General features: G+C 34.3%; 2 protein-coding genes across 7 annotated transcripts in view; one reads left to right on the top strand and one right to left on the bottom strand.

The window, feature by feature from the left end:
* The window catches only part of LOC141406737 (uncharacterized), a 95233-nt gene that overhangs the window by 13494 nt on the left and 56535 nt on the right, over positions 1-25204 (bottom strand). The gene's annotated exons all lie outside the window — the stretch shown is intronic.
* The window catches only part of Rgk1 (Rad, Gem/Kir family member 1), a 79473-nt gene that overhangs the window by 43095 nt on the left and 11174 nt on the right, over positions 1-25204 (top strand). For 5 of the 6 annotated variants that reach the window (XM_073992698.1, XM_073992695.1, XM_073992697.1 and 2 more), the window contains exons 5-12: positions 43-175; positions 338-498; positions 10920-12473; positions 18987-19249; positions 19314-19415; positions 19645-19794; positions 19856-19969; positions 20052-20146. In XM_073992698.1, coding sequence (XP_073848799.1) covers positions 43-175; positions 338-498; positions 10920-12473; positions 18987-19249; positions 19314-19415; positions 19645-19794; positions 19856-19969; positions 20052-20146 — 2572 coding nt within the window. Of the gene's footprint in view, positions 1-42; positions 176-337; positions 499-10919; positions 12474-15990; positions 16486-18986; positions 19250-19313; positions 19416-19644; positions 19795-19855; positions 19970-20051; positions 20147-25204 lie in introns of those variants that run through there. The other variant, XM_073992701.1, reaches the window with a different exon arrangement.

Raw genomic sequence — 25204 nt, 5'->3', positions numbered from 1 at the left:
TTTACTGTACTGTATTTCAATACTCCATTCCGAACACCTCAGGTTGTAGTTATGGGTTCTTCCACTGCCTCAATGGCCGATGCTATTATAAACACATCAACTGATTCAGCATCGACAATGGTTACAAACGTTACCCAGACGGACACCTCTGAGACCTGCGATTCTTTAGATTTAGGTAATGTCTCGTGTTGTTGTACCTTGAGTGAATTATTTTCTGTAGAGTGACGTTGCAAGGCATGTTTCGTGCATGTCCTAACACCCATTCCACGATTTTTTGTTTGTTGTTCATCCAATATCATCACTAGATTTCAAAATGAGACAAATTTTGTTTTCGCAGGTGACAATTCTGGTCAAAGTGAACCAATATTTAGTTCCTTAGAAGAACCCCTACTCACCGCCATACAAGTTGACTCCGAACAAGAAATTACGGAATTTGAATTGACCAGCTGTTCATCCCATTCAAGGCCTGATGTAAATCTTCAAGACAGTACTGAGGAGGTATGTGTTCGTTTTGCGGAAAGTGCACAGTGATTCAGAATTTTGCATTATAATGCAGAATTTTCAATTGTTATATTTTCAGTTTTGTGGAAAGATAGTGATTTGGTCATAGTCAAGGCAAGTTTACGACAAATTTTGAATATGTTATGTCAACATTTTCTTTAAGTAGTTGGGTAAATTATAACAAAAATAATTTTGTTACAAAAGAATAAAGGATACGCAACGAAATATTGATTTCACTATTTTTTTGTTCCTTAAATAGAGGGTGCTTTAGTTTTGCCCACTTATATTTGCGACCTAAAATGTTTTTTTTTGCTTTTCTTTTTAATTTTAACTTTTTTTATTTAATTCAGAATTCTTTAAGTTTTATTTTCTATAATAAAGATATAAATAAATAAATATAAATAAATTAATTAATTAATAAATGAATAAATAAATAAAATGAAAAATTATCATTAAAAAATGTACTGAGAGAGTACTTAAGTTTTGGCTGATACTGTTTTTAAATAGAGAAACTTCCCTGCCAATATTTATTATTGTGGATTGTTTACATTTTTTTCTAAGATGATCGTCCTCATGGTACAAATACACAGGTAGCCGCATCGGCAATTGTTGGTAACATAAGATGTCAAAATTTGACATCAGTTCAATGCAATTGACACATTATGTTACCATCAGCTGGCTTGATAATGCTACCTGTATTATTGTACCATGATCGTCCTAAAGAATTGGCCAACATTGTTACTAACATTTTTGATTTGCTTGTATATAATTCTCATACCCTGCAAACATTTTATATTGAGTAATACTAATTCGTGATTCTTCTGGAAGATCAAATGAATGGCGGAAGAGCGCGCCAAGACATCTCCCGCTTACTACAACAACCTAAAGTAAGTATTTATTCAAAGCGAATCGCTACCAAGAGTCGGAGACGAATCATTTGAAGATGAATAATATATAAAGAAACAAGTAAAAAAGAGTCAGTCGGCTTTGCCGTCAGATACCTACGGACAGATCGAATGTATTTAAGGACTCTTCAGAATTTTGTGGCCCTTTTTGGACATTTGAACTTGCCGACAAAAATCTGGATTAGGAATGAACTGCACTAAGACACAAATGTTGAACTTTTGTGGGTGAGGTACCCTTAGGGAGGTCCGGTATGGTCTATTTTAGAAGTTAAACTAAATTTTGACAAAATATAAGGAGATCTAAAGTTTGGAAAAAATTGGTTGCCCCATTAAAGAGATATCGTCATAGCAATTTGGTCATAGCGACATGAAACTAAGTTTGGATATAATATGACGAAGACCCAATGAGGGACCAAATCGGTTGAACAGCTCGAGAGTTATCGTGCTCTCCGACCGCCGCATATAGCCTTCGGCCTGTTTCCTCAAGAAATAAGGACTTGCCGCTGAAAAAAACTTTTACCGTCGTAATGGAGGTAGCAAATGCAAATCGCTTCAACAAAAATCAAAGTGATTCGAGAGCAGGTCTTAAAGTGAACTTATCAGAAATTTTGTGTGAGAGGTACCAGAAGGAGTAGACAACTATAGTCCATATTCGAACCTGATCTATATCTGGTAGATATATTAGGATGTGCAAAGTATGGATTACATCGGTCACTCCCTTCAAGAGTTATCGTGCGCACACTTTTTCCGAACATTTTTGAACTTTTGTGGGGGCGGTACCTGAAGGAGTGGACCGATATGGCTTATCTTCGAACTTAAACTAAGCTTGCACAAAATATTACGAAGACAAAATTTTGGACCGAATCGGCAGATCCCTTCAAGATTTATCTTGCGCTCCAACCACTACACACGGTGCCATAGGGGCTTTTTGCATCTCTCAGGCTATTTTCTCAGGAAGTACGGACGCGCCCCTGATGAAATTTGTACCGTCGTATGGAGGGCAGTGAATACAAGCTGTTGCAACAAAAGTCGAAGCGATTCGAGAGCAGGTCCTAATCTGAACTTATCCGAAATTTTGTGTGGGAGGTACCCGAAGGAGTGGACCGATTGACTCCATATTCGAACCTCATCTAAGTGTGGTAGAAATTTCACGATGTGGAAAGTATGGATCAAATCGGTTACTTCCTTCAAGAGTTATCGTGCGTACAAATTTTCGGAAATTTTTCGAACTTTTGTGGGGGAGGTACCGGAAGGAGTGGACCGATATAGCCCATCTTCGAACTTAAACTAAGTTTGGGCAAAATATTACCAAAGCCAAATTTTTGACCAAATCGGTTGATCCATTCGAGAGTTATCGTGCGCCCAGCCAGACAGACAGACAGACGGCAGACAGACAGACGGACGGACATTGCTAAATCGACTGCAAATTGTCTGAAACACATTTCGTCCAAACATACTTGGGGTCTAAAACCATTATTTCGATGAGGCACATTTTGCCCGTATGAAAGTGTATATACCCTTTCTAGCCTAAAGGCTGAGGGTATAAAAAGGTAATTTCCTTTTTCGTTCTTCTTTGTTTCTTTCATTTGTTGTCTTTGATTTTTATCCCTTTTGTTTTCTTTCCTGATTTGTTAAGATTTTTAATTATTCCTTATGAAGAAAGTGAAAGTACTAACCACTATTTTCACTTTCTTCATTTCACTTGGCGAAACCTGGACATGTTCAGTTTGTTAATAGCCCGTTTCCACGGTACGTCGTTCGTTCTCTATTCGTTGTTCGACCCATAACTACGAATAAATTACTTATTTCCCCACACAAAATTCTATGAACGAACGACGATGTTTCTACGTTGTTCGATTGGAAATACTCTCTGAACGACGAATAAGTATGTCCCATCCCTAACAAATGAGAGAATTTATCGAAAAAAATAATTATGACATGTCTAAATTCAAAATTGATAAATTTGTTGAAAACACAAAAATGTTATTATAAAACAGGAAAAAGATTAATGAAAATTAATGAACTAGACATTTTATATAGATGCAGAAGGAAGATGGTTGTGTTTCCTTCTTAATTCCACACACATTTCTTGTCCATTAGTTCAAAATCGCGTAAAAAAATCAGAAACAAATAACTGAAAATCTGTATACACAAACATTGTTTTGACATGTCTCTCTCTCTTTAATTTTCAAAATAGAAACATATAAAAATATATTGAAAATACAAAATTATTCAGAATTTATGGAAAAAATGAATGATATGTGTGAAGTTAAATATAGAAGATACATTTGAAGGAAAGTCTTTTGCTTTCCCTATTCATTTAATGCATATTTTATGTGGTTTCGGTTCAAATTTTCATGAAAAAAAGGAAACAAAAATGAAGGAAATTTTGTTTATGTTTCTGTTAATTACGAATGGTGTCGTGGAAACGGGTTAATTCGTGTACGTCGTTCGACAGGCGAACAACGTAATTAAAACGCTCGTGTGAACATGACATAATATTCATAATATTATACGTGACATTTATATCAAAGTTATGTAGAAAGTGTATATGAGTGTATTATAAAAACAGCTTTCAGAAGATGATAGTTTTCCCTGTGGTTATCGATTTTACAGTAATGCAGCATGGTAAAGCTCGGAAATCGACAAAAACTGTCATTAAAGAGGGCATCGGTAGGAAGTAGTTTATCTCGAAAACTTTTCAAGGAAGATTTTCATCCATTATCAATGAAAATTTTCAGCTGATGTATATCGAAGATGAGGCAAAAACCTGTATTCCATATATGTGCCTAAATATAGCCAATCCATCTGGAAATTGCTATAAAACATCAAAAAAGCTCATAAAATCGTGTTTGGAACATTGCTTTCCTTAAAGTCTTTCGTGAAATTTTGGTCAAAGTATAGTTATCGTCTTTTATTTCATGCAATTCTGGATTACGTGAAAAATCGTCATTTTGGACCATTAAATCGTCAAATCGTCATTTTTGAATTTTGGGTCAAAAAATCGTCAAATTCGGAAACACTGGGTAATTGCCAAATTCTAAATGTCAGATACCTTTAAATTTTAAAAATATTTTGTGTCAAATGTATAGTTGTGCCAATCTAGTTGAACTGAACGATCTATGAAAAAATGCGTATACGTAATATCAGAAGGTAGTTTGAATGGCGTTACTCATACGTTTTTGAATTAGTACAATAAACTATGAACTTGTCAAATTTAAGGTTGTAAAGGGTAACGATAACAAAATGCACGATAATTAGAAGTTCTCGCATGAGGGAGAATCCAGACTTAATAAAAAGTAAACATAATTCTTTTGGTACACAATTTTAAATATGTAAGGGTGTTAGAGCACAATTTCTTAATTTTGCTGTCCCCACTTCGAAGTTGAATGTTAAATAACAGGAATATTGTTTTTTTTTTCAAAATAGTCTGGCTTAATCCCATTGTTGTTGTTTTAACATTTTAAAACAACTATTTTATTAGTGGAAAAGATTTGGCATTGTTCGCCAAGGGGTAAGGCAGGGAATACTATAGTTTCGATCCACGCCACTGGATCTCATCAGTTCCCTTGTTTCTTGTTTGTGGATATTCTCCACCGAAGTTATTTTTCAATAACTTCTTCAACAAGAAACTTTTTATACCCAAACATCAATCGTCAGCTCGAAGTATAAAGGTAAGCAAAGAAAAAAGTTCAATGAGAAGTTTTTCCTTGGCAACCTCATACAACTCCGACGAAAGTGTCTGCGAAAACAATTCAAACCTCTTCCACTTGTGTGTGTCGTCGAATTTCGACAAATGCACACACCAAAATTTGGTTGGTTTGCTTTACAGCAAAAACAACACACGTCGTGCCAGTGTCTTCAATTTGAAGCATTGTGGCGTTTTTTTTATTGGGATAGCGTTTGCAATTTTGTTTTTTTTTCATTGAACTTTTTTCTTTGCTTACCTTTATACTTCGAGCTGACGATTGATGTTTGGGTATAAAAAGTTTCTTGTTGAAGAAGTTATTGAAAAATAACTTCGGTGGAGAATATCCACAAACAAGAAACAAGGGAGCTGATGAGATCCAGTGGCGTGGATCGAAACTATAGTATTCCCTGCCTTACCCCTTGGCGAACAATGCCAAATCTTTTCCACTAATAAAATAGTTGTTTTAAAATGTTAAAACAACAACAATGGGATTAAGCCAGACTATTTTGAAAAAAAACAAAATTGCAAACGCTATCCCAATAAAAAAACGCCAGAATGCTTCTAACAGGAATATTATGTGATAATTATATAATAACCATGGTAGAATCATTACAAGGTAGGGCATAGCAAACAGCTGATTACAAATTTTTTATTGGTTTGCTTATTCTTTCAAATCAGTACACACAAATTGTGTATGTATGTGTATGGCTTTGAAAAATATGACATAACATTTTATACATATTAAAATTCAGTCGAAATGAAATTTGTTATTACAACATTTATTATTTGTATTTATTACAACATTAGGTTTGTCCTTGTACTTTCTCAGTAAATATTACTCAGTAACTTGTTTTTAGGGAGTAAAGCATTTTATACTCTTTCAAAGGAAAAAAATTAAAAAAGTAAAAAGACAACATTCAGTAAAAAATTTCAGTTTGATTAATATTTACGAATATGATATTTGAATATTTTAAACTTTTGACAACTACCTGAAGCTACAAAATGTTACTGAACAAAATTCCTTCAGTAAAAATTATAAGTTCTCAGTAATAAAAATTTCAAAACAAGTTTCTCAATTCATTCTCTTTTACTGAACATTTGTGTAAAAAAACAACATTCAGTAATAATTTGTAATAATTATTACAAATTATCGTGTACGCAGACACACTTATTGTGACGAAACAAACTTTTGAACATATACAGAAGCTGACACTGTAAAGAAAACTTAGCCTCCCATTCATTTTTCGCGTTTTTAGTTAATGATCCAAACTATGAAATAAACTGTACAACCTGTTGCATATTCAGTTATGGTAATTCTGACAGAATAAGCAAATACACCCAGGCCTTGTTTTTCAAAATTTATTCGAACCTGACCTACCTTCCAAATTATTGTACCATGATAATAACGAAGTCGTTCCGCACATTTTTAATCAAATGTTTATCAATTATGAGCAATTTTGTACGTATTTTACAAAACCGGTTAGCCGGTTTGAACATTTTTGAAAACCGAAAACCGTTTTTTGAAAAAATTCAAAAATTTCGGTTAACCGAAAACCGTTTTGTTTCAAAAATCCGGTTTTTTGGACACCCTAGGTTCAATCACTGACCAGTGTATTTCTGGCTTTTACATTTCCTGAGTATTTAAGGCCATGAAAAACTTCCCAACAAGTGGTGTCGCAAGACACGCCGCACAGTGTTGCCGCTTCCTTGTAAACGTGGACAAAAATAGAAGGTGTTGACCTAGGTCGATGACTTTTTATACAAGTACTTATGCGGGCATAGGAATGAAAAATTCCCATTTTGGTCCATATCGGTTCAGATTTGGATATACAGTGTTGGTCACACAATTAGCACACCCTGCTACCAACATTTATTTTGCCTAAAAATACCTTCAAAAGTAGTTGTATTTAATAAAGTTTTTGTACTAATATATTCTCAGTAGTATGCTTAAAGAATACAACGCAATAAAGAAACTGAAACATAACTGTCAATTTGAATAACCTCCAAAAATTTAAAAAAATGTCCTAAATTCACTGGACACGTAATTAGCACACCTTAAAAGAATCACTAATATTGTGAATAGTTTCAATATTTTCGTCCATATTCAGTTTTAAATCCCTTTCGTTTGGGAATAAGTTCCAGTCTGCTAGTTATACTCTCCACCAGTCTCCAAAATTTCAGTATCTGAAGGGAATTATATGGGGTACACCTTAGGTCCTAAGGACTGATGGAAATTTCAGTTTTTTTAGTGCTCTTTATCGATTTTTTCACATGTAAACAAATTCATTGAGGCAAGTAGTTCATAGAAACATCAAATAAAACATCATATTCTTGTTCATCTTTGTAAATATGCGAATAGTGGGATGTACCCACCAGCAGTGTGCATCTGTAAAGTCCGTTTGACACAAAAATTTTCATAAAAAACTGTAATATGATGCTTTGAGCTATTGATTTTATAAATACTTATCCATCTGGACTGAATTTTACCGATATGTCGTGGTGTATGCCAAGATAAACCTATGTTCATCTCTATGGGACCTACGCAAATTTCAATAATTTTCTAAACATAAGGCAAATGGGAAATTGTCTAGTGAGACCGCAAGATAATATGTTTCCCGGAGCTTAAAACGATTAAATTTAAAATCAATAATCCAGAAAACATTTATCTTGAATAGTATATGCCTACTTTGATGGATTTTAACCAATTTCAGCAAACCTCAAAATCCTTTATTGTTAGAATGGGGTTATACCTTTAAACATACTCATGTGCTACGTCTTCACCTAGTGCTTTGTTGACAGTTTTGTAGTGATAGGTCTTTGGTGTTATTCAGACGTGTAATTTTGAATAACAAATGGTGTTATAAGTTGATCCTTTTTCACATAAGGGTGCATTTTATTGATCTTCTTTCTATAAACCCCTTCCAAATCGAACATTTTCTCGAATGAATCATCGGCCTTAAACACTTTTTGAAAAGTTTTTGCACTTTATATTTAAATTTCGGTAATCGGTTAACAATTCCAATAATTTCAGATCCAATTGTACATTTGTTTTTAAAGTTTTGGCGACTTTCTGACGTTTAAGTGTACATTACGAAAAATGGTCCGCTATTGGGATATATTTTGAGATTCCGGGGTGATAAATTATTTTTTCTTTCAAAAGATGATTTGTTCAATACGTTTTGAATATGAATTAACTTCAATATAAATTAATTGTTGTATATTAATTGAATTAAATTAAAAAATCTTATTGTGTGCTAATTACATGTCCCCTTGATAAATTGGGAATCTTCACAAAACTTTTATTTTCAAAAAACCACTGATAATACTATTCACTTATATCATTAAATCTGTTTAATACATTATAGAAAAGGATTTAGTTTACGAAAATATTTCAATTTGCCCTATCAAAACTCTTAGCTGACTGAAATCATTTTACCCCAAAGAGGTGTGCTAATTCTGTGACCAACACTGTATCCCCCATTTATATAGTTCTCCGATTCTGCTATAACTCAGCCAATTTTAATTGTACCGCCTTCAAATTTAATATGCGATATTTGCTTGGGCCTCTGATCAGTTTTACCGATTTTGTTAAAAATCGGATCAGATTTCGATATAGCCCCCACATATATATATTTCCCCGATTTTGCTATAACTCAGCCAATTTTAATTGAACCGCCTTCAAATTTAAAATGCGATATTTGCTTGGGCCTCTGATCAGTTTTAGTGATTTTGTTAAAAATCGGATCAGATTTCGATATAGCCCCCATATATATATATTTCTCCGATTTTGCTATAACTCAGCCAGTTTTATTTGAACCGCCTTCAAATTTAATATGCGATATTTGCTTGGGCCTCTGATCAGTTTTACCGATTTTTTTAAAAATCGTTTCATATTTGGATATATAAAACGAAGCAGTCAAATCAAGTGAATTTATCCACTGAGGCAAAACATGCATTCTTGCTCCTTTCGTACAAATTGTTTATGATGATATGGTTGTGGCTCCGAGAATCGGATTTTATAGGATGTAAACTTTGCATTTTTTAATTCGAAAGGGATGTCTGTTTCATGTACCAAATGGTCGAAACTGCAATTTGCTGCAATTTTTAGATACACTCCATGAAAGAAGCGAAATTCGTGAGTTTTGTATAACACGTTACTGTTTCAATCAACATAACGGTACTTTATGTATACGCATTATATGTAAACTTTTTTTCATAAATTGCAAGACTATCGACCACTCTTTAATTCCCTATTCAAAAGTTGTGGGATATGTCAATAACTTCTTTAAAAAACTTCCATGAACATGGGTTGCTTTTTTAAATACATTTTAGTAAATGTCACATACAAAAAATGTTCTATGTTTAACGAGCTATAACTTTATAGTAACACCAAATATCGACAACATCTTTGAGGTTTGTCCTATTTGAAGTGTTCTCAATAAAATAAAACCATAAAATTATAAAAAAGTCAAGAACACATTTTTCGATTTTTGTCCACTGAGGCAACACTGTGCGCCGTACGGACTCGACAATGGAAAGTATGTCCCATATCATTGAGCCAATATGAATAGGCGTGCATTCATTGATGTGAGTGAAGTCTCCATTGACCCTTCGGGGATGTTTTGGGAACATATCGTCCCCATAAATGCCCGAAGACGTAACCCCAAATCGAAATTCGAAATTTCTATGTTCAAAAACAAGTGAGCAAAGGCTATAGTCGGGACGGGCCGACCATGTGATAGCCTACACCACTACTCCTGTGCATACGCTTTCCACTGGTAAACAATTCTTTTACGGAATACAATCCGACTACCACCAAACATAATATGCCTCTTTCTCTAACATGAGCAACCAACATTTCGTGACCATCCGATCAAAATTACGACCTGTAGCGTGATTGCAAAAAATGGAAGAATTGGATGCATTACCGACTATTGTGGTATCTCCCTTGTTTGACTACCTTCGCCAACCTACTTTAAACCAATGTAAAGGTAATATGTTCTTATTCCATTGACAGGCTTTCCCGTTGGAATACCCCTACTAGAAACCGATATATTCACAATGAATAAAACTTTGAATTTTTCCCCATTCCGACCCCTAAATAAATTTTTAATTTTGGCCTAATGAGGCTTAATTATTACATTATGGAATAAATAAATAAATAAATAAAAAATAAATATTATCCGACTATTACCAAAATCAATAGGCTTCTTCTTCTTCGTCCGTGGGGCCCCCATCTACATCCAAAATTTCGTGACTATCCGATCTGAATTTCAAAATATAGCGTGATTACAAAAAATTAAAAAAATTGGATATATTACTGACTTTGGCGATATCTCGGCTGTTTGCCCACTTACGTCAACATAATTTCCATCAATATAATGGAGAAGCGGAGATATTCGCATAAGAAAGAAACGTTGATTTTTCTCCACATAAGCTTTTTGCTTATTCCGGTTTTAGTTTCATTACTTACTCCTATTCGTGCATGATTGATAATACTCCAAATACTGGCCCTTATAAGATTGATATTCTATAAAACAGTTTTTCATTTTATAACGTTTTTTGCTTTCCCTGTAAAGTTGTGGTTTTGTGGGTTACGTTTTCGGGCATTTATGTCTTTCTGTCTTTCTGTGAAAATATCACCCATTAATGTTCCATGCCTGTATAGTTCAAGTCCACTAAAGTTATAAATCGAATTCTGAATCACTGTGCCGTGTAGATTTTAGAGTTTGGCAAGCAAACATATAATTCCGCCAAAAACAAATATGTATACATATGTCAAATTTTTAACAATTTTATCTTTTGGTTTATTTTTTCATCAGAGTCAAGAGTCGTGCCTCTCGATACTGACAGGCGATGTAACATCTACAACACCATTATTGTCATCCCGCCGGAAGTATGATGCATCACTCTCAAGTGTCACGAATGTGGATAAGCCAAGATTACCCAACACGGCGCCACCACCATCCAGCGGTGGTAAACACTTCACATTCGATCAGCCGCAGTCGCCGAAATCTGCTCGTTGTAGTGACAAGTCACGTACTTGTTTTACATTCAAAACAGAAGAAAGTTGTCCACCACAACAGAGGAAATATTCGCAAAGACATAACAGGCAAGTCTCTACCACATGTCTGGATGATGACTCATATGAGATGCAAAAGTATTCCGGCCATTTTCACGGAGAACGTATACATTTGAGTGACACATCACGAAAGTCAAGGAACGAGGCTAGTGTCGCCAAGCAACGCAATAGATATTCGACCGGTGCAACAATTGCCGCCCATAGAACAAGTCCAAAGCGTGAGAGACGGCATTCACCCTCGTCAGCAACATCGAAAGTAAATTCAGCTCCGCCCACAATTAAGGATAGCAACTTTTTCGACAACTCAACTATGCCAACTCGCAAACAACTCTCCCCGACCTCGCAAACCCAACGAAAATACTCATCTAGTTCGTCCTCCGGAGGCAGTGAACGCTACAAGGACACTATTCTTTTCCCCTTCGACAGAGAAGCCCTTGATTATGAGCGCATACAGAGGGAATGCTTTGCCGTCAATGAAAATTCCAGTTCCTCGACCACAACAAGCGATACTGATGAAGCAGAAAATTGTTCCGTTTACGAGAGAACCAAACGCTGCGATACAACCACAAACCCTGCCGATTTTTACCAACAATATACGCTGCTCTCGCAAACAGAGCAAAAACAATTATCCCGCAAGAACTCCAAACGATTGCGCTCAGATTCTTTCGCACAAAAATATGTACCCAAATCAGATGCATTCTGTCCAAAATCCATTAACAGCTCACCGACCAATGTCAATCATTCCCCCAACTCCCACATAGAACTGAGAAAATTCGAAGATATTGCTTCAAAGTTTGAACAAATGGCACCCAAGCATGGTTCCATTTCAAATCTCGCCTTAAAACCGCCCAGTCCCTCCAATTTAAAGAACCTCACTAATATTAACAACAACAGCAACAGCGATTGTTTATCACCAGCTACAAGCAGTCCCAGTCATTCGCGCAGCACCACACCGCCGCTCCCAAACGTGCGCGTGGACTTCTTTGCTGAGAAATTGTCGACAATGCAGTCGCGTAAAATATCGTTTAAAAATAAAACGAGTGTTGTCATCCCAGCCATTGAGGAAATCGAAAGTGTTGCCTGCAGCAATACAGCAGCACACGACTTTTTGGATGACTGCCAATACAATGATGTTGCCGATGGAGGGGGTGCATTGACAGGCCCCAATAATGGTGGTATAAATCTTGCAACAGCAACAAATATAGCTGGTGGACCCATAAATGTAACAGCTAATCCTTTAGAAACGACCCCCGTATGCCCTCAGCCACCGAGAGCCACAATTGTCGTCCAGCAAGTAAGTATAGGCACTTTGTTTAACTTAAAACTTAATTATTGGCTACACACACACACACATACTATGTATGAACATGTACATAGCTACATACATACGTATGTATGTTTGACTGAAATTGCTCCAAATAAAATTGGAAATTTCGCATTAAATTTTGACCACACGCTGTCAACACTCACACATCTGTCTGTATGCACATGTGTTTGTATATTATGTTAATAGGAAAATGGGGATTCACTTGCCATGCCCACGTAAAAGAAAACAAAAGTGAATACAACAACGAAAACAACAACTGAAATTAATAGGAAATAAAATAACAATACACTTTATTATATTTCATCCGAAGAGGGACTGAACTGTGATGCTCTGGACTGGCCGGTAATTCATGATACACATACATATGTACATACATATGTACATGTCTCTGTCAAAATTTGTGAGTTCATCGTCGGTTTGAGGAAATCTGGCCCAATTCTTTATTGTGAAAGGCTAGTAAATCGGTGGTAATGTCATGTTTATCGTGAATATGACAACAATAATATTATCTGGACGATATAAACAAGATCAATCGAAACGCCAGACACAGAGACGCGGAAAAATTAGTGCAAAAGAAATTTGAAATAACATTCACTTCTTTGGCACTGAAAATAATTAGGAAGTATAAATGGACTCAATATTTTTGACGGTGGGTGTAAAGCGGCGATTGGAGAAATAATAAATCTATATATGTATGTAATACCCCGTTTATATATAACCGGATTTAACAAACCGACTGGGTTTTAAATGTCAATTACATTGCTTATATTTCAAACAAATCCTCATAAAGAAGGTTAACCCTGCAAAAAGCTCTAATATAAACAGCATATATGTATATAAAATAGAAAATGTTTGTAACGTTGTTAATTTGTTTGTTTGAAATTTATGAACCCAAAAAACCGCCGAACAGATTTTCCTGAAAAGTTCCAAGTATATTACAGCATCGCCTGAAAGTAAAATAAATTTTTGAAATCCGCGTTGATCTGGATATATAGCATCAGAATCGTGGGTATCTCCAAAACCTATAGATTTTATATGCGAATATCTATAGAGCGGTTACAGATACGGTCTCCAAATTAGAAATATGGAATGGAAGCATAGCATTCCGGTTAACTTAAAGTTAAAAGTGATCGTTAAATTTCAAGGTGTACCTTCTTGGAATTAACTTTAAATGTCCGTGTCAACAGTGTTTGATATACACTAATATATGGATTTGTGTTGCCTCGATTTGCGTTAATAACAAATAATAGGAAGAATCACATAATGTACCGCAGAAAATGAGGTTTAAAAGTCAGTTAAACAATTGTAGTTAAGTTTGTTGTAAATGAACTGATTTTGATGTTTTTATATGTTAATAATAGTATCATTTGCATAAAATATTTATCAATAAATATTAAAAACCACATGTTTTGGATTTTTTAAGAAGGCAGAAAAAAAATCGGAATAAATTTAAACTAATTAAAAAATGCTTCGCACAAATATGTATGTGAAAACATGAGTTTCGATTTGCCTTGAAGTTCGTCGGAACCAATCATTCACGCAAATAAAAAGTATTAGTGTACGAATATTTTGTAAAAGTCATAATATAAGATGGATTTTAGAGCTTCGTAATGATCTAAGGAATTATTTAGGAGATTTTTTGTAAAGGTGACTTGGCTCAACTCCCAACAGTTTTAGCAGTTATTGACATATACATAATTTCTGCTGCCTTAGAGCTACAATACTTCTAACGACTGACATTTTTGACTTTTACAACTGGCTGACAGTCGAAAATCTCGCATTAAAAATCATTAGTTGATTATTATCAATTCTTGTTCTATGAAAATTTGAAACGAATTTGAAATAAAGGAAATAATATACATATAATGGTCTGTTTCTCTAAGATTATTCAAATTCATTTGAATTACTACCAAACTCCTTTCGAATATGTTTCAAAAAAAGCAGAAGTTTGCTAGTAGTTCGAACGAATTTATATTCGAATCGTCTTAGTGAAACAGTCCATAAATGTCTATACTTTCTTTCGGCTTATGTAACATTTTCCTCCTATACACAAAATAAATGCATACATATTCTATGATATTCAAACATTTCAGTTCCCTACAGTAGGTCGATTCAGCAAATTGTTATTTGCTTTAATAGTTCTTTAGTTTTGTTTCTGCAACGTTGCAAAGAAAATATATGCGTTAATCCCGTACTTTTTTAATGGTAAAGCTAGCCAAATAGCAAACTGTCAAAAATTCTGTTTACCGTCAAAATTAATTCAAAATATATTGGAACGGAAAAATGGCAGAACTTGTAAAAAATCTGGCGAAATGTCAAATCAACGTATCAGCCAACCATCAAACAAGCTACTATTTTCTACTCAGACAAATTGGTGTGATAGAAAATAACAGAAGATAGCATCATTTAGTGCCATTTCGTTTTAAACAGAGTGCAATTTTAGCTACATTTTGGAATACGGGAACGATTTTCTAGCACAAAATTGAAAAAAATAGTACTATTTTGCAGGTTCTGGAACACAACAATAAATTAATGGTTCTAATGGTGGTATGCACACCCACCTTGTACGCTGAATGCCCGCGTTCGATTCGCAGGTCGGACAACATCAACATTTGCAAGAGTGGCAAAATACACCTGAGTGTAATATAGGCGACATTTACTGAGTATGTAAAACGTGTAAAAAGTCAGCCAAATACAATAAAAACAAAACAGCAACAACCCTGCAAACATTTGGAAGATTGTTGGACGATTTTTGATCAGATTTTTCTTCTGTGCTCCACCACAACATAAGGGATAATTAAAAATCTCAACGACAAAAATGAATGAAACAAAAAACAAAGAAGAATAAATAATTAAATTTCTTATAATTTGTTCTTTATATTTACTTTTTCTAAAGATCTTCCATGATTCGATGTTTAGGCGCGCTCTTCTGCCATTCACTAGATCTTCCTGGTGAATCGCCAATTATCCTTAAGGTAAGGTCACATCAGGCAAATATTTGCTCCAGCGACCGGCAGTGTGCGCTTACTGAGAGCAAGTGAGTGTAATTAATGCATTGAAATGTATGCTCACTTGCCCTCAGTAAGCGCACACTGCCGTTCGGTGGAGCAAATATTTGTCTAATGTGACCTTACCTTTACGCGATACAAAATGTTTGTAGAGAAAATATACACGTAATAATGTGTCAATACGCACTAACAGCACAATAATCACAGATTGGTGCCCGAATCCTGCCGAATACCAAATGCACGATTTAATCTGACTATCTACCTATCTGCCTTTGTGGTTTTTACGGAATCACCATCGCATCTGTAAATGGTGTAGAAGACAAACAGTTTTTGATTATTTTTATGTGGAAAAGTTCACATTCATGTCATTTTTCCACGAAAAATCTTGTGGTCTTTCTCTCTCAATATGTGCGTGTCTCTCTCCGCTGGCGATGATCTTTTCCTTCACACACAATCGGCACAGAATACTAACCTACATATATAGTTCATATAAAAATGGAAACAGTTGTACGATCTCTTATTATTTGTTTACGATACGTGGTTAAAGGCACACACAAAACAGACAATTCCGCCAAGAAAATTCACACACAATTCTTAAAAAATAACAACAAAACAGAATATTTTAATTACAACAAAATCTATTAAACAAAAAAGAAAAAGTTCGGAGAAAATTAATTTATAAACATTTCGAACAAAGTTCTATATTATCATCAATATTCCTTCCAATTATTTTCAAGTGTTTATTGCAAAAAAAAAACAAAATATACACAAACGACCACATAACAAATATAAACAAAATAAATACGTATATAAATAAAATAAATTCAACAGATTTTAGCTATAAATGGCATCTTAAAAAAAACAGTGAAAGGCACATTACAACACAACAACTATAGTGAGAAAAAATATAAAGAACTACAATGACGACGTTATATAAACGCATCTGTAAAAAACTTTCCTTTCGAAAAAAGGTAAAATTGTTGTGGAAAATCTTCAACAGTGTCCGCATATATGTACATACATACCTACATATGTGGCTTAGAACAAAATTGTTGTTGTACTTTTTATTGTTCTCTTCAGAAGACAAGGGCGAGGTCATCGGTTCTTAAATTAAATCTGACAGTCAGAGAAGGTGACATAAAATATAAAAAGATCATAAATCAAGTCAAGACAAAATTTGTTCGTGGGCAATTAGCCTAAAAATATACATTGTGACGTACACATGTACATATTTAGTTTTACAACCCCAGCAAACCAAATGTCGGATGTCCGACACATCGGAACAATTTCGGAAACAAAATCGTTCAGAATTCTTTCCGATTTCTATACGATTTTTCGTAGGAGATTTCGTTCCGATTTCGGAGAGTATGTCGGATGTAATTTAAATATAAATGCAACATATAATAATTCAAGCTAGTGCTGATAGACTCAACATAGTCGTGCACAAAGTTTACATTGTTCTACTATAACTACAAAATGATAACAATAGTGAAAATAATTACCCAGCAAACCAAATGTCGGATGTCCGACACATCGAAACAATTTCGGAAACAAAATCGTTCAGATTTCTTTCCGATTTCTATACGATTTTTCTTAGGGGATTTCGTTCAGATTTCGTTCCGATTTCGGAGAGTATGTCGGATGTAAATTTCCCTTCGAATATGCTAATGTTTTTCTTCCGATTTCGGCACGAATTCGGATCGATATGTCGGAAATAAATTTCCCTTCGCCCAACATCCACCTTTTGTATGTATCTAACAAGCAACATTTTAGTTTGTTGTCGAAAAACAAAATGGTTGGTTATAAAATTCGCATATAAAATTTTTAACTATTTTAAATATAAATGCAGCATATAATAATTCAAGCTAGTGCTGATAGACTCAACATATTCGTACACAAAGTTTACATTGTCCTACTATCACTAAAAAATGATAACAGCAGTGAAAATTATTAGATACGTTTGAAATTACAATCTTCCAATAAAAAACATAAAAAAGAAAAATTGATCAATAAAAAAGAGACGTCAGGAAAAAAATTTTTTTTTTTTGGATATTCATACGACATTGTTCCAAAATCGTTCAGAAATCTCTACGAAGATTTGGAAGTTACCTCAGATTTTCATACGACATTGTTCCGAAATCGTTCAGAAATCTGTACGAACATTCGGAGGAAAAAATTCGCATTCCGAATTTCCCGAGGATTTTCTTCCGATTTCGTTCCAAATTCTGAACGAAATCGATCCGATTTCGCTCCGACATTTCGTTCCGAAATTATGTCAACCACTCCATACAACTTTCGTTAAGATATCGTTACGATTTCGGATCCGACGGCGGGCGTAGGGTTCGAATTGTGTTCCGATTTCGTTACGATGTCGATACGATTGGTTTGCTGGGACGTTACCGTGAAATATTCTGCACAATATTGGATGCACATACATACCCAGCAAAAAAATACTAGCAAAATAATGGGTTTTGTAAGGGATTTTTGGCAGCCGTAACTACTTACAAACCCATTATTTTAACAAGGGCATGTCGCACTGAATTACTATTTATTGTATGACCACTAGAATAACTGGTTATTCTACTGCCACTGGAAGTTGAAAAATAAGCTATATGTTAAAAAAAATATTTATTTTTTTATTTTTAGAACAGGAATTTGTTTTCAATTTCAACACACTTCATACTTTTATTTTATTTCGCCCCTTACTGGATTTGAAAACACGAACTTCTGCTTTGTAGCCGAACACACGACATACTAGGTCACGCACACGAATATTAAGGGTTGTTTCAATGTTTACATGTGCACCACTAAGTGTTCATTGTTTTTTTTTTTAACAAAACGTACCCTGCCGGCGGTGAGCGTTGAACACACAACACTCTGATTTGTAGTCGGACACACTAGCTCTGTGCCACCGTACTCATAACTTAATAAGGAGTAATTTAAGTATTTTTTTTTGTTTACATTACTTTGTAATGGTTTACATAATGACTAACGGATCCGAATTTTTGCTGGGTACATATGTATTTGATAAAGAAATAAATATGAAAAGTTGGGAAGTCAAATTTCAAACGCCAACTCAAAACGCGTTTTTCTCGAAACTAGATTTTTTGAGAAGTGTCACTCTTTGAGTAAATGAGCGATATGTTATGTTAGGACTGTTGCAAACAAATAATAAGTTTGGATCCAAACACATTATTTGTTTGCACCCAAACATATTATTTGTTTGCTCCATTTTTTTTCTGCGTGTACAAATTATGGAGTACACGGACACACTTCTTGAAGGACATTTTCGAATAATCGAGATCTAAAACATCTTATCGTAATGTAATGTTATTTTTCCCCACTAATAAATCAAAGTTATTTCAATAGCATATTAAATCATCAGCACCGGGCTTCATTTTTCCTTTGTTACATTTTCGGGATATTCGTTGATGGCACTAATCACATGTTGTTATTATTATTTTCTTTACAGCCATCACTTAGCCTAGATAGTACTATAGAAACGCTTTTGATAAAAAGCGAAAATGACTTTATAAGCGTGGAACAAGACAAAGAACCACAACAAAATGCAACAACAATGACCGGACGTAAACGTAATTCCCAACAGATAAATCAGACGACAGCCGCCATGGGAGGTCAACACTATCAACAACAAAAGCGTGATGATAACATAAGGCAATTATTGGATGTAACCAATACCCTAACACTAGAAGAGTTGCGAGATTTTGAAATGAGGTAGGTCACCGCATAAGCGGACATTATTACTTAAAGGTTTAAACGCTTTCATTATTTCATACAGATATGGCTCGCCCCACCACAGCCGATCACAGTCTGTTAAAACTCCTGGCAGTCGGGCGTCGGGTAGACCAAATCAGTTGTGTTTGCCACAACAGCGTTCAAGGTATGTATTTCAAGGTGCGCCGAGTACATTTTAGCTGCAATTGATTTATCTTTATCAAAGGCAACTAACTAACTGACGACTGACGTCTTGTTAGACACACATAAACATACATACATACATGTATATGATATTAAATGCATATGTGTGTAATTCTCATTACTCCTCGTTCTTCTACTTCGTCTTTGTAAAACAATGCATTTTTCACATTTTCATTTCTTTGTTGCAACAGAGTGGCGTCAATGCCAAATACAGGCGTCGAAGAAGAATACTACAGACTGCGGCATTTCTCTATAACAGGAAAAGGTGTAATAAATCGTGGAGATTCATTAAAGAGTCGTCGCAGTCGTTCCAATAACAGTGTGGCCAGCTCGAATTCCAGGTAAATGACAGTAGAAACAATTTATTTTTGAAAGTACTTCTATTATTTATTGCACTTGCAGTAATGAACATCTCACCGCTCCCCAAGTAACGCAATCAACACGTAATTCCGCCACCCACAGTTTAGCATCAAGTCGAGAAAGTAGCACTTCCAATCCTGGCAATGGGCCCTACAGGTATGCACCCATTCTTTTCATAACTTTCGAATACCGTTTGTGACCTCCTGTGGTTACTTAATTATTGTTTTTGTTCTTCCAGAGTGCTTATGATGGGTGGCCCAGCGGTGGGTAAAAGTTCTTTGGTTTCACAATTTATGACGTCAGAATACCTGCATGCCTACGATACCAGCATTGGTAAGTCCACAAAAGAAAAACTTTCGTCTAATAGGTATACCTATTAGTATATTTAATGTGGGTGTGTGTGTGAACTTCGTCCAGAGCATTTCTTTTTAATCACTGATATATTATTTCGATCAGTATTTTTTATGTTTTTGTGTTTGTTTTTTAAAGTAATCCCACTTTCAAAGCCCATATTATTTGTGTAACAGTGTGTGTGCTTAATCATTTTGTGTTCAAGTTGATTGTGGGTGTGTTTGTGTGTGTATTGTTGTGTGTGTTCTTCACATATAAAATTGGAAAACTGAGACCACAAAGTACATACAGTGTTGCGAAAAGCAAAAACAACAAATCAAGGACTTTATTTATTTGATTTTTCAGAGCTGTTGTTTACTTTTATGTACAGATTGCTTACAAAAAGCTATTTTTATAGGACAGGATAACAATGATACTGTGTAAAACAAAGGCAGCAAAGGAAATTATGTGCATTTATATCGGTCAACATTAGTAGTACTTCGGAAGTAAATTTGTTTTTTGGGACAATTAAGAACTATTTTTGGAAATATCAGCAATGTCATAAAACCATCACATCATAACTTGTTTCTGTATATAGTTCCGATCATGGTTCATTTATCCAGGTTACCCAGAAAGCAAATTCAGGCCTTAGTCTTCTCTTGATGTAAAAAGTTTTTGTAGCGAGGAATCCACAAAAAATATAAAACAACGAAATAATATTTGCAAAATTGAAATTAAGCAATTGTAGTATACAGCCTTAAGGTCGAAAGACTGGACATATGAGAAATGAAATAAATAAATATATAGTTTTCTGTTTGCGGCTCTTGCTCATTGCTCTTTCGAAGTCTATTTACAATAATTAGTGCAAAGAGTTATCAGAAACTACGATTTAACGGGATTTGGATTAAACGGTGTTAGTATTAAAAAAACACCATATTAAGGAGGTTTTCATTGGGAATAAATCACAGCATTTACATCTTTGGCAATTATTATTTTTGAAAAATGTCATTCATAAATATTTAGACTAGAGCCACGAGAAAATGCCTTCAAAAAAGTGAAAGTTAAATTTTGCGTGGAAAATCTCTTAGAATATATTTATTATCCACGTAACCAACAAAAATGAAGAATTATTTAAAGTTACACAGACTTCGAAAATCAAGAAAAAATATCGAGGGAACCAAATAGCAAGTAATTTTTACGGATTGTCGCGATTTGTGTCAGGGACCAGTAGTTTATTCCAATGTACCTTTAAAGCGGGGTACCCACCATCAGTTTTGACTGTAGATTTTTCGGAATCAAACGGTACTGTCAAACTATCTAACAATCACAAAACATTTTGCGGTAGCGGTTGCTTGATGACTGAACGGCCACACTAGCAACCAGCCTATATATGAGGAAAAATCGACAGTCAAAACAAAAATGGGCATACTCACCCGTTATGACCACTTATTGAGCACGAAAATTGACATTGTTCATGAATTTTTTGCAAGAAACATATGAAGGTCGGATCATCCGTTTTCGAGCTACAGTAGGCACCGCATTCAAAAATGCCGCGAGAAAACCGCTTTTAAAACTTCGATGTTACATACAAATCACAACAACTAACCTATATCTCAGCTAATTTTGGCCCGATCGCCTCGCAACATATTCTATACTACCTGTACTTTAAATAAATAAATTCGATTTTGTAAGTGGCCATAACCCCTTAAAGTATGAATTCAGCATGAATCATAATAACGCCACTTTTACAAAGAAGTGTCGAAGTAGATTATTATTAGAAGATGAAGTGAGAAACTCACTTACATATGCTTGCAGGGAAACCACATTCACAACACGTAATGCCACCATCAATGTATTTTACTTGCATCATCCTTCAATCAATCAATCAATCTTTTCATTCGACCAGTTAACGAACTTCAGTGTAACTTAATTGAAATCCCTTCCATATCTATAGGTCAGTGTCATTGTTACCTCCTGTGTGCTCCATTTTAATTTATTTCGATTTCATTTCAAATTCTGAATGTAACTAAACAAATGACATTTTGAATATCCCAAAATCTATTTCGCACCCATCCAACCAACCGACAACACCAATCATCATCTATGCATCCAACATGGACGACTAGCAGGCAATATACAGATACACATAGAAAAGCCAGTTGACGGTAAAAAAAATAAATCAAATAATCTGTGCACACAGAAAATAAACAATATACAGAATATCGTACCACTTGCATCCTGTACATAAATACACCATACATATATTTTTATATACGTACATACATATGTATGTACTTCAGGGATATAACTTTTTTGACTGCAATACAACCGACCTTTGCCATGTAGGAAAAATGTTAACACACCGAACTAACTTTTTAAGATACTTTCATTTTTATTTATGTATAATAATGCGGTCTCTTCAAACCTTTAGATTAAAAATACATATCGCTTATTTACTCAAAGAGTGGCATAACTCAAAAATACGTATTCTGAGATAGCAATTTCGATTTTTTCTACAACTTCTATTTTTTCTTGTGTCAAATTTTCATGCTTATATCTCTAAAACTCAACGAGTTACAGTTCATTTACTACGAGTTTGGAATAATTTAACAAAAACGTTTTTTTTTGAGTCTATGAAGCACTAAAACACTTTAAATCATATGGTCCAAGTAGTTATCGCCTTAAATTTAAAACTCTTTTTTCTCGAAACTGGATTTTTTGAGATGTGTCACTCTTTGAGTAAATGAGTGATATGTACATATGGATTGATATTTATATTAGATGCTAACTACTTTTTATAGGCATTTTTATTTTGTTATTGAGAATAAAAAACCAAAAAACCCTAGGTGAGTTTTATCTTCTTAGATTGCGTTTGGATATATAAATCGGTCTAAAACTACCATTCCTGTATTGAAATTAAAATCGATAAAATATAGAAAATGTGAAATAATATCTTGAATTTTGGTCAGTAGCCGCTAAACTATTGGGAGTTGACCACGCAATCCTTTGCAAAAATCTTCCAAATAATGAGCTCAGCAATTCAGTAACTCTAAAATGATTAAATAATTTTCTGTTCATATTACGGATTTCTCTACATTGTTGATATATTTATCAGATTGACTTTGGAAAATATGCCTTAAACAACGTTATAGAGGCATTTTAGAACAATGACATGTGCTGAAGAGTTGTACAGTACATTCGCTACTAGAAAAGTTTCTGACCTAATAATGGAAACGATAATTATGGAATTTGATATTATAAATTTTGAGGCACTAGTATAGTATAGTATAGTATATAGTATATAAGTATTTTCTTCTTGATCTTACTTTAAATTTTACTGCAGAGGTCAAAACGTGATTTGTATTGATTTCAGAGATAAAGCCCCGATTTGTTTTAAAAAACCAATATTTAACCATGTTAAGATGAGGCCATAAAATCCAAAGTCGATCTAATAAAACAAAACCCAAATAGGATTTTTGTCGATTCATACAATTCTCGACAATTGATATCGTATTTAGAATATGTTTGTGCCCTACATGGCTCTGCTGTGGTACATTCCATATTTGAAAAAAAAATTAAGAAGTTATACCCCTAAATACATACATATGTACATATTTGACACTTTTCCCATTGATTGCTAAAATACAAAAAAAAATCCACCGATCGGAATTCCAAACTAGTCCCCACTCAAATTATTTTTCAAATTTGCCTTGATTTACAATTGGTAGGTGAGGGAGTTTGTGAAAAAGATCCAAATCATGAACCAAACATAAGAACATACAATAAGGCGCCTCCTAATATCTGTCAAAATATGTTGTAAATTTAAATCGAAAAAAATGTTTAATATACATAAAGTTTTTTTTTGTGAAAATTGTTAATTTAAGAAGAATAGGTTTGTGTTTGTTTTTATTATGACGTTGTTTTATTTAACTTGCTTTGTTGTCTGTATGGTTTACATTCGAGTAACACTTTTCCACAGTTGCAGTTGACCAATCAAACTAAAACTTTGCAGTTATTTTGAAGCTTTGCCCAATTTTCCGATTTGAATGACAACACATGAATATGAATCGAAAACCAATATGAGTCCATTTTTCCTACAGCCCCCACCCGATTTCACGTATTTTGGTGCTTTTATTTAAATTTTTAGCCAGAATTGTCTGTAAATTGACATTCGGAGTTGCCAACGAATGGTCCAAAAAATTCCCCACCAAAAATTATGGACATAAGACCAAATTTTGATATAACCCCTATATAACGTACAATCAAATTTCAAACATTTTAAAGTTTTCATGTACTTTTTCTACTCAAATTGGTCATAATTTGGCATTTGGGGTTCCCAGCAGTCGGAAATTTTTTGCACTGAAAATTGTCCACATAGGTCCAGGTTTTGATGTAGCTTCCATATAAGGGTACCAAAAAAACCTTTCTTACCAGTAGTGGAATTCTGTAACACGTTTTTTGAGTTACCAAAAAATCGGTAATAATTAAACGTAAAATTATGAATGAAAAGTATCAATAAAAGTTGACAGTAATGATTTTTCAAAATAGTCTGGCTTAATCCCTTTTGTTGTTTTAATATTTAAAACAACAAGTTTATTAGTGGAGAAGGTTTGGCATTTGTTCGCCAAGGGGTAAGGCAAGGGAACTGATGAGATCCAGTGGCGTGGATCGAAACTAGTCTTCCTTGCCTTACCCCTTGGCGAACAAATGCCAAACCTTCTCCACTAATAAACTTGTTGTTTTAAATATTAAAACAACAAAAGGGATTAAGCCAGACTATTTTGAAAAATCAAAATTGTAACAGCTATCCCAATTAAATAAACGCCACCAATGTTCTATTTGACAGTAATGTTTTTATCAGTAGGACTTAGCCACAACTTTATTTTCGATGTTAACATACCGAAATTTTTTCGTTAATTACCGAAATTAAAAGCATTTAAATGTTACCGATATTTGTGGTTATTGGGTTCTTATTTACTAAAAAAATAAAAATAAATAATTAAAAAAATAATTTACAGTGTTTTGTTTTTCAAAATAATCGGGCTTAATCCCATAGTCGTT

The sequence above is a fragment of the Musca autumnalis genome, unplaced genomic scaffold, assembly GCF_047663935.1.
Source record: "Musca autumnalis isolate F117 unplaced genomic scaffold, ASM4766393v1 scaffold_5, whole genome shotgun sequence".
Lineage (NCBI taxonomy): Eukaryota > Metazoa > Arthropoda > Insecta > Diptera > Muscidae > Musca > Musca autumnalis.
The sequence above is the reverse complement of the archived record's forward strand: the minus strand, read 5'-3'. Positions and strand labels throughout refer to the sequence as shown.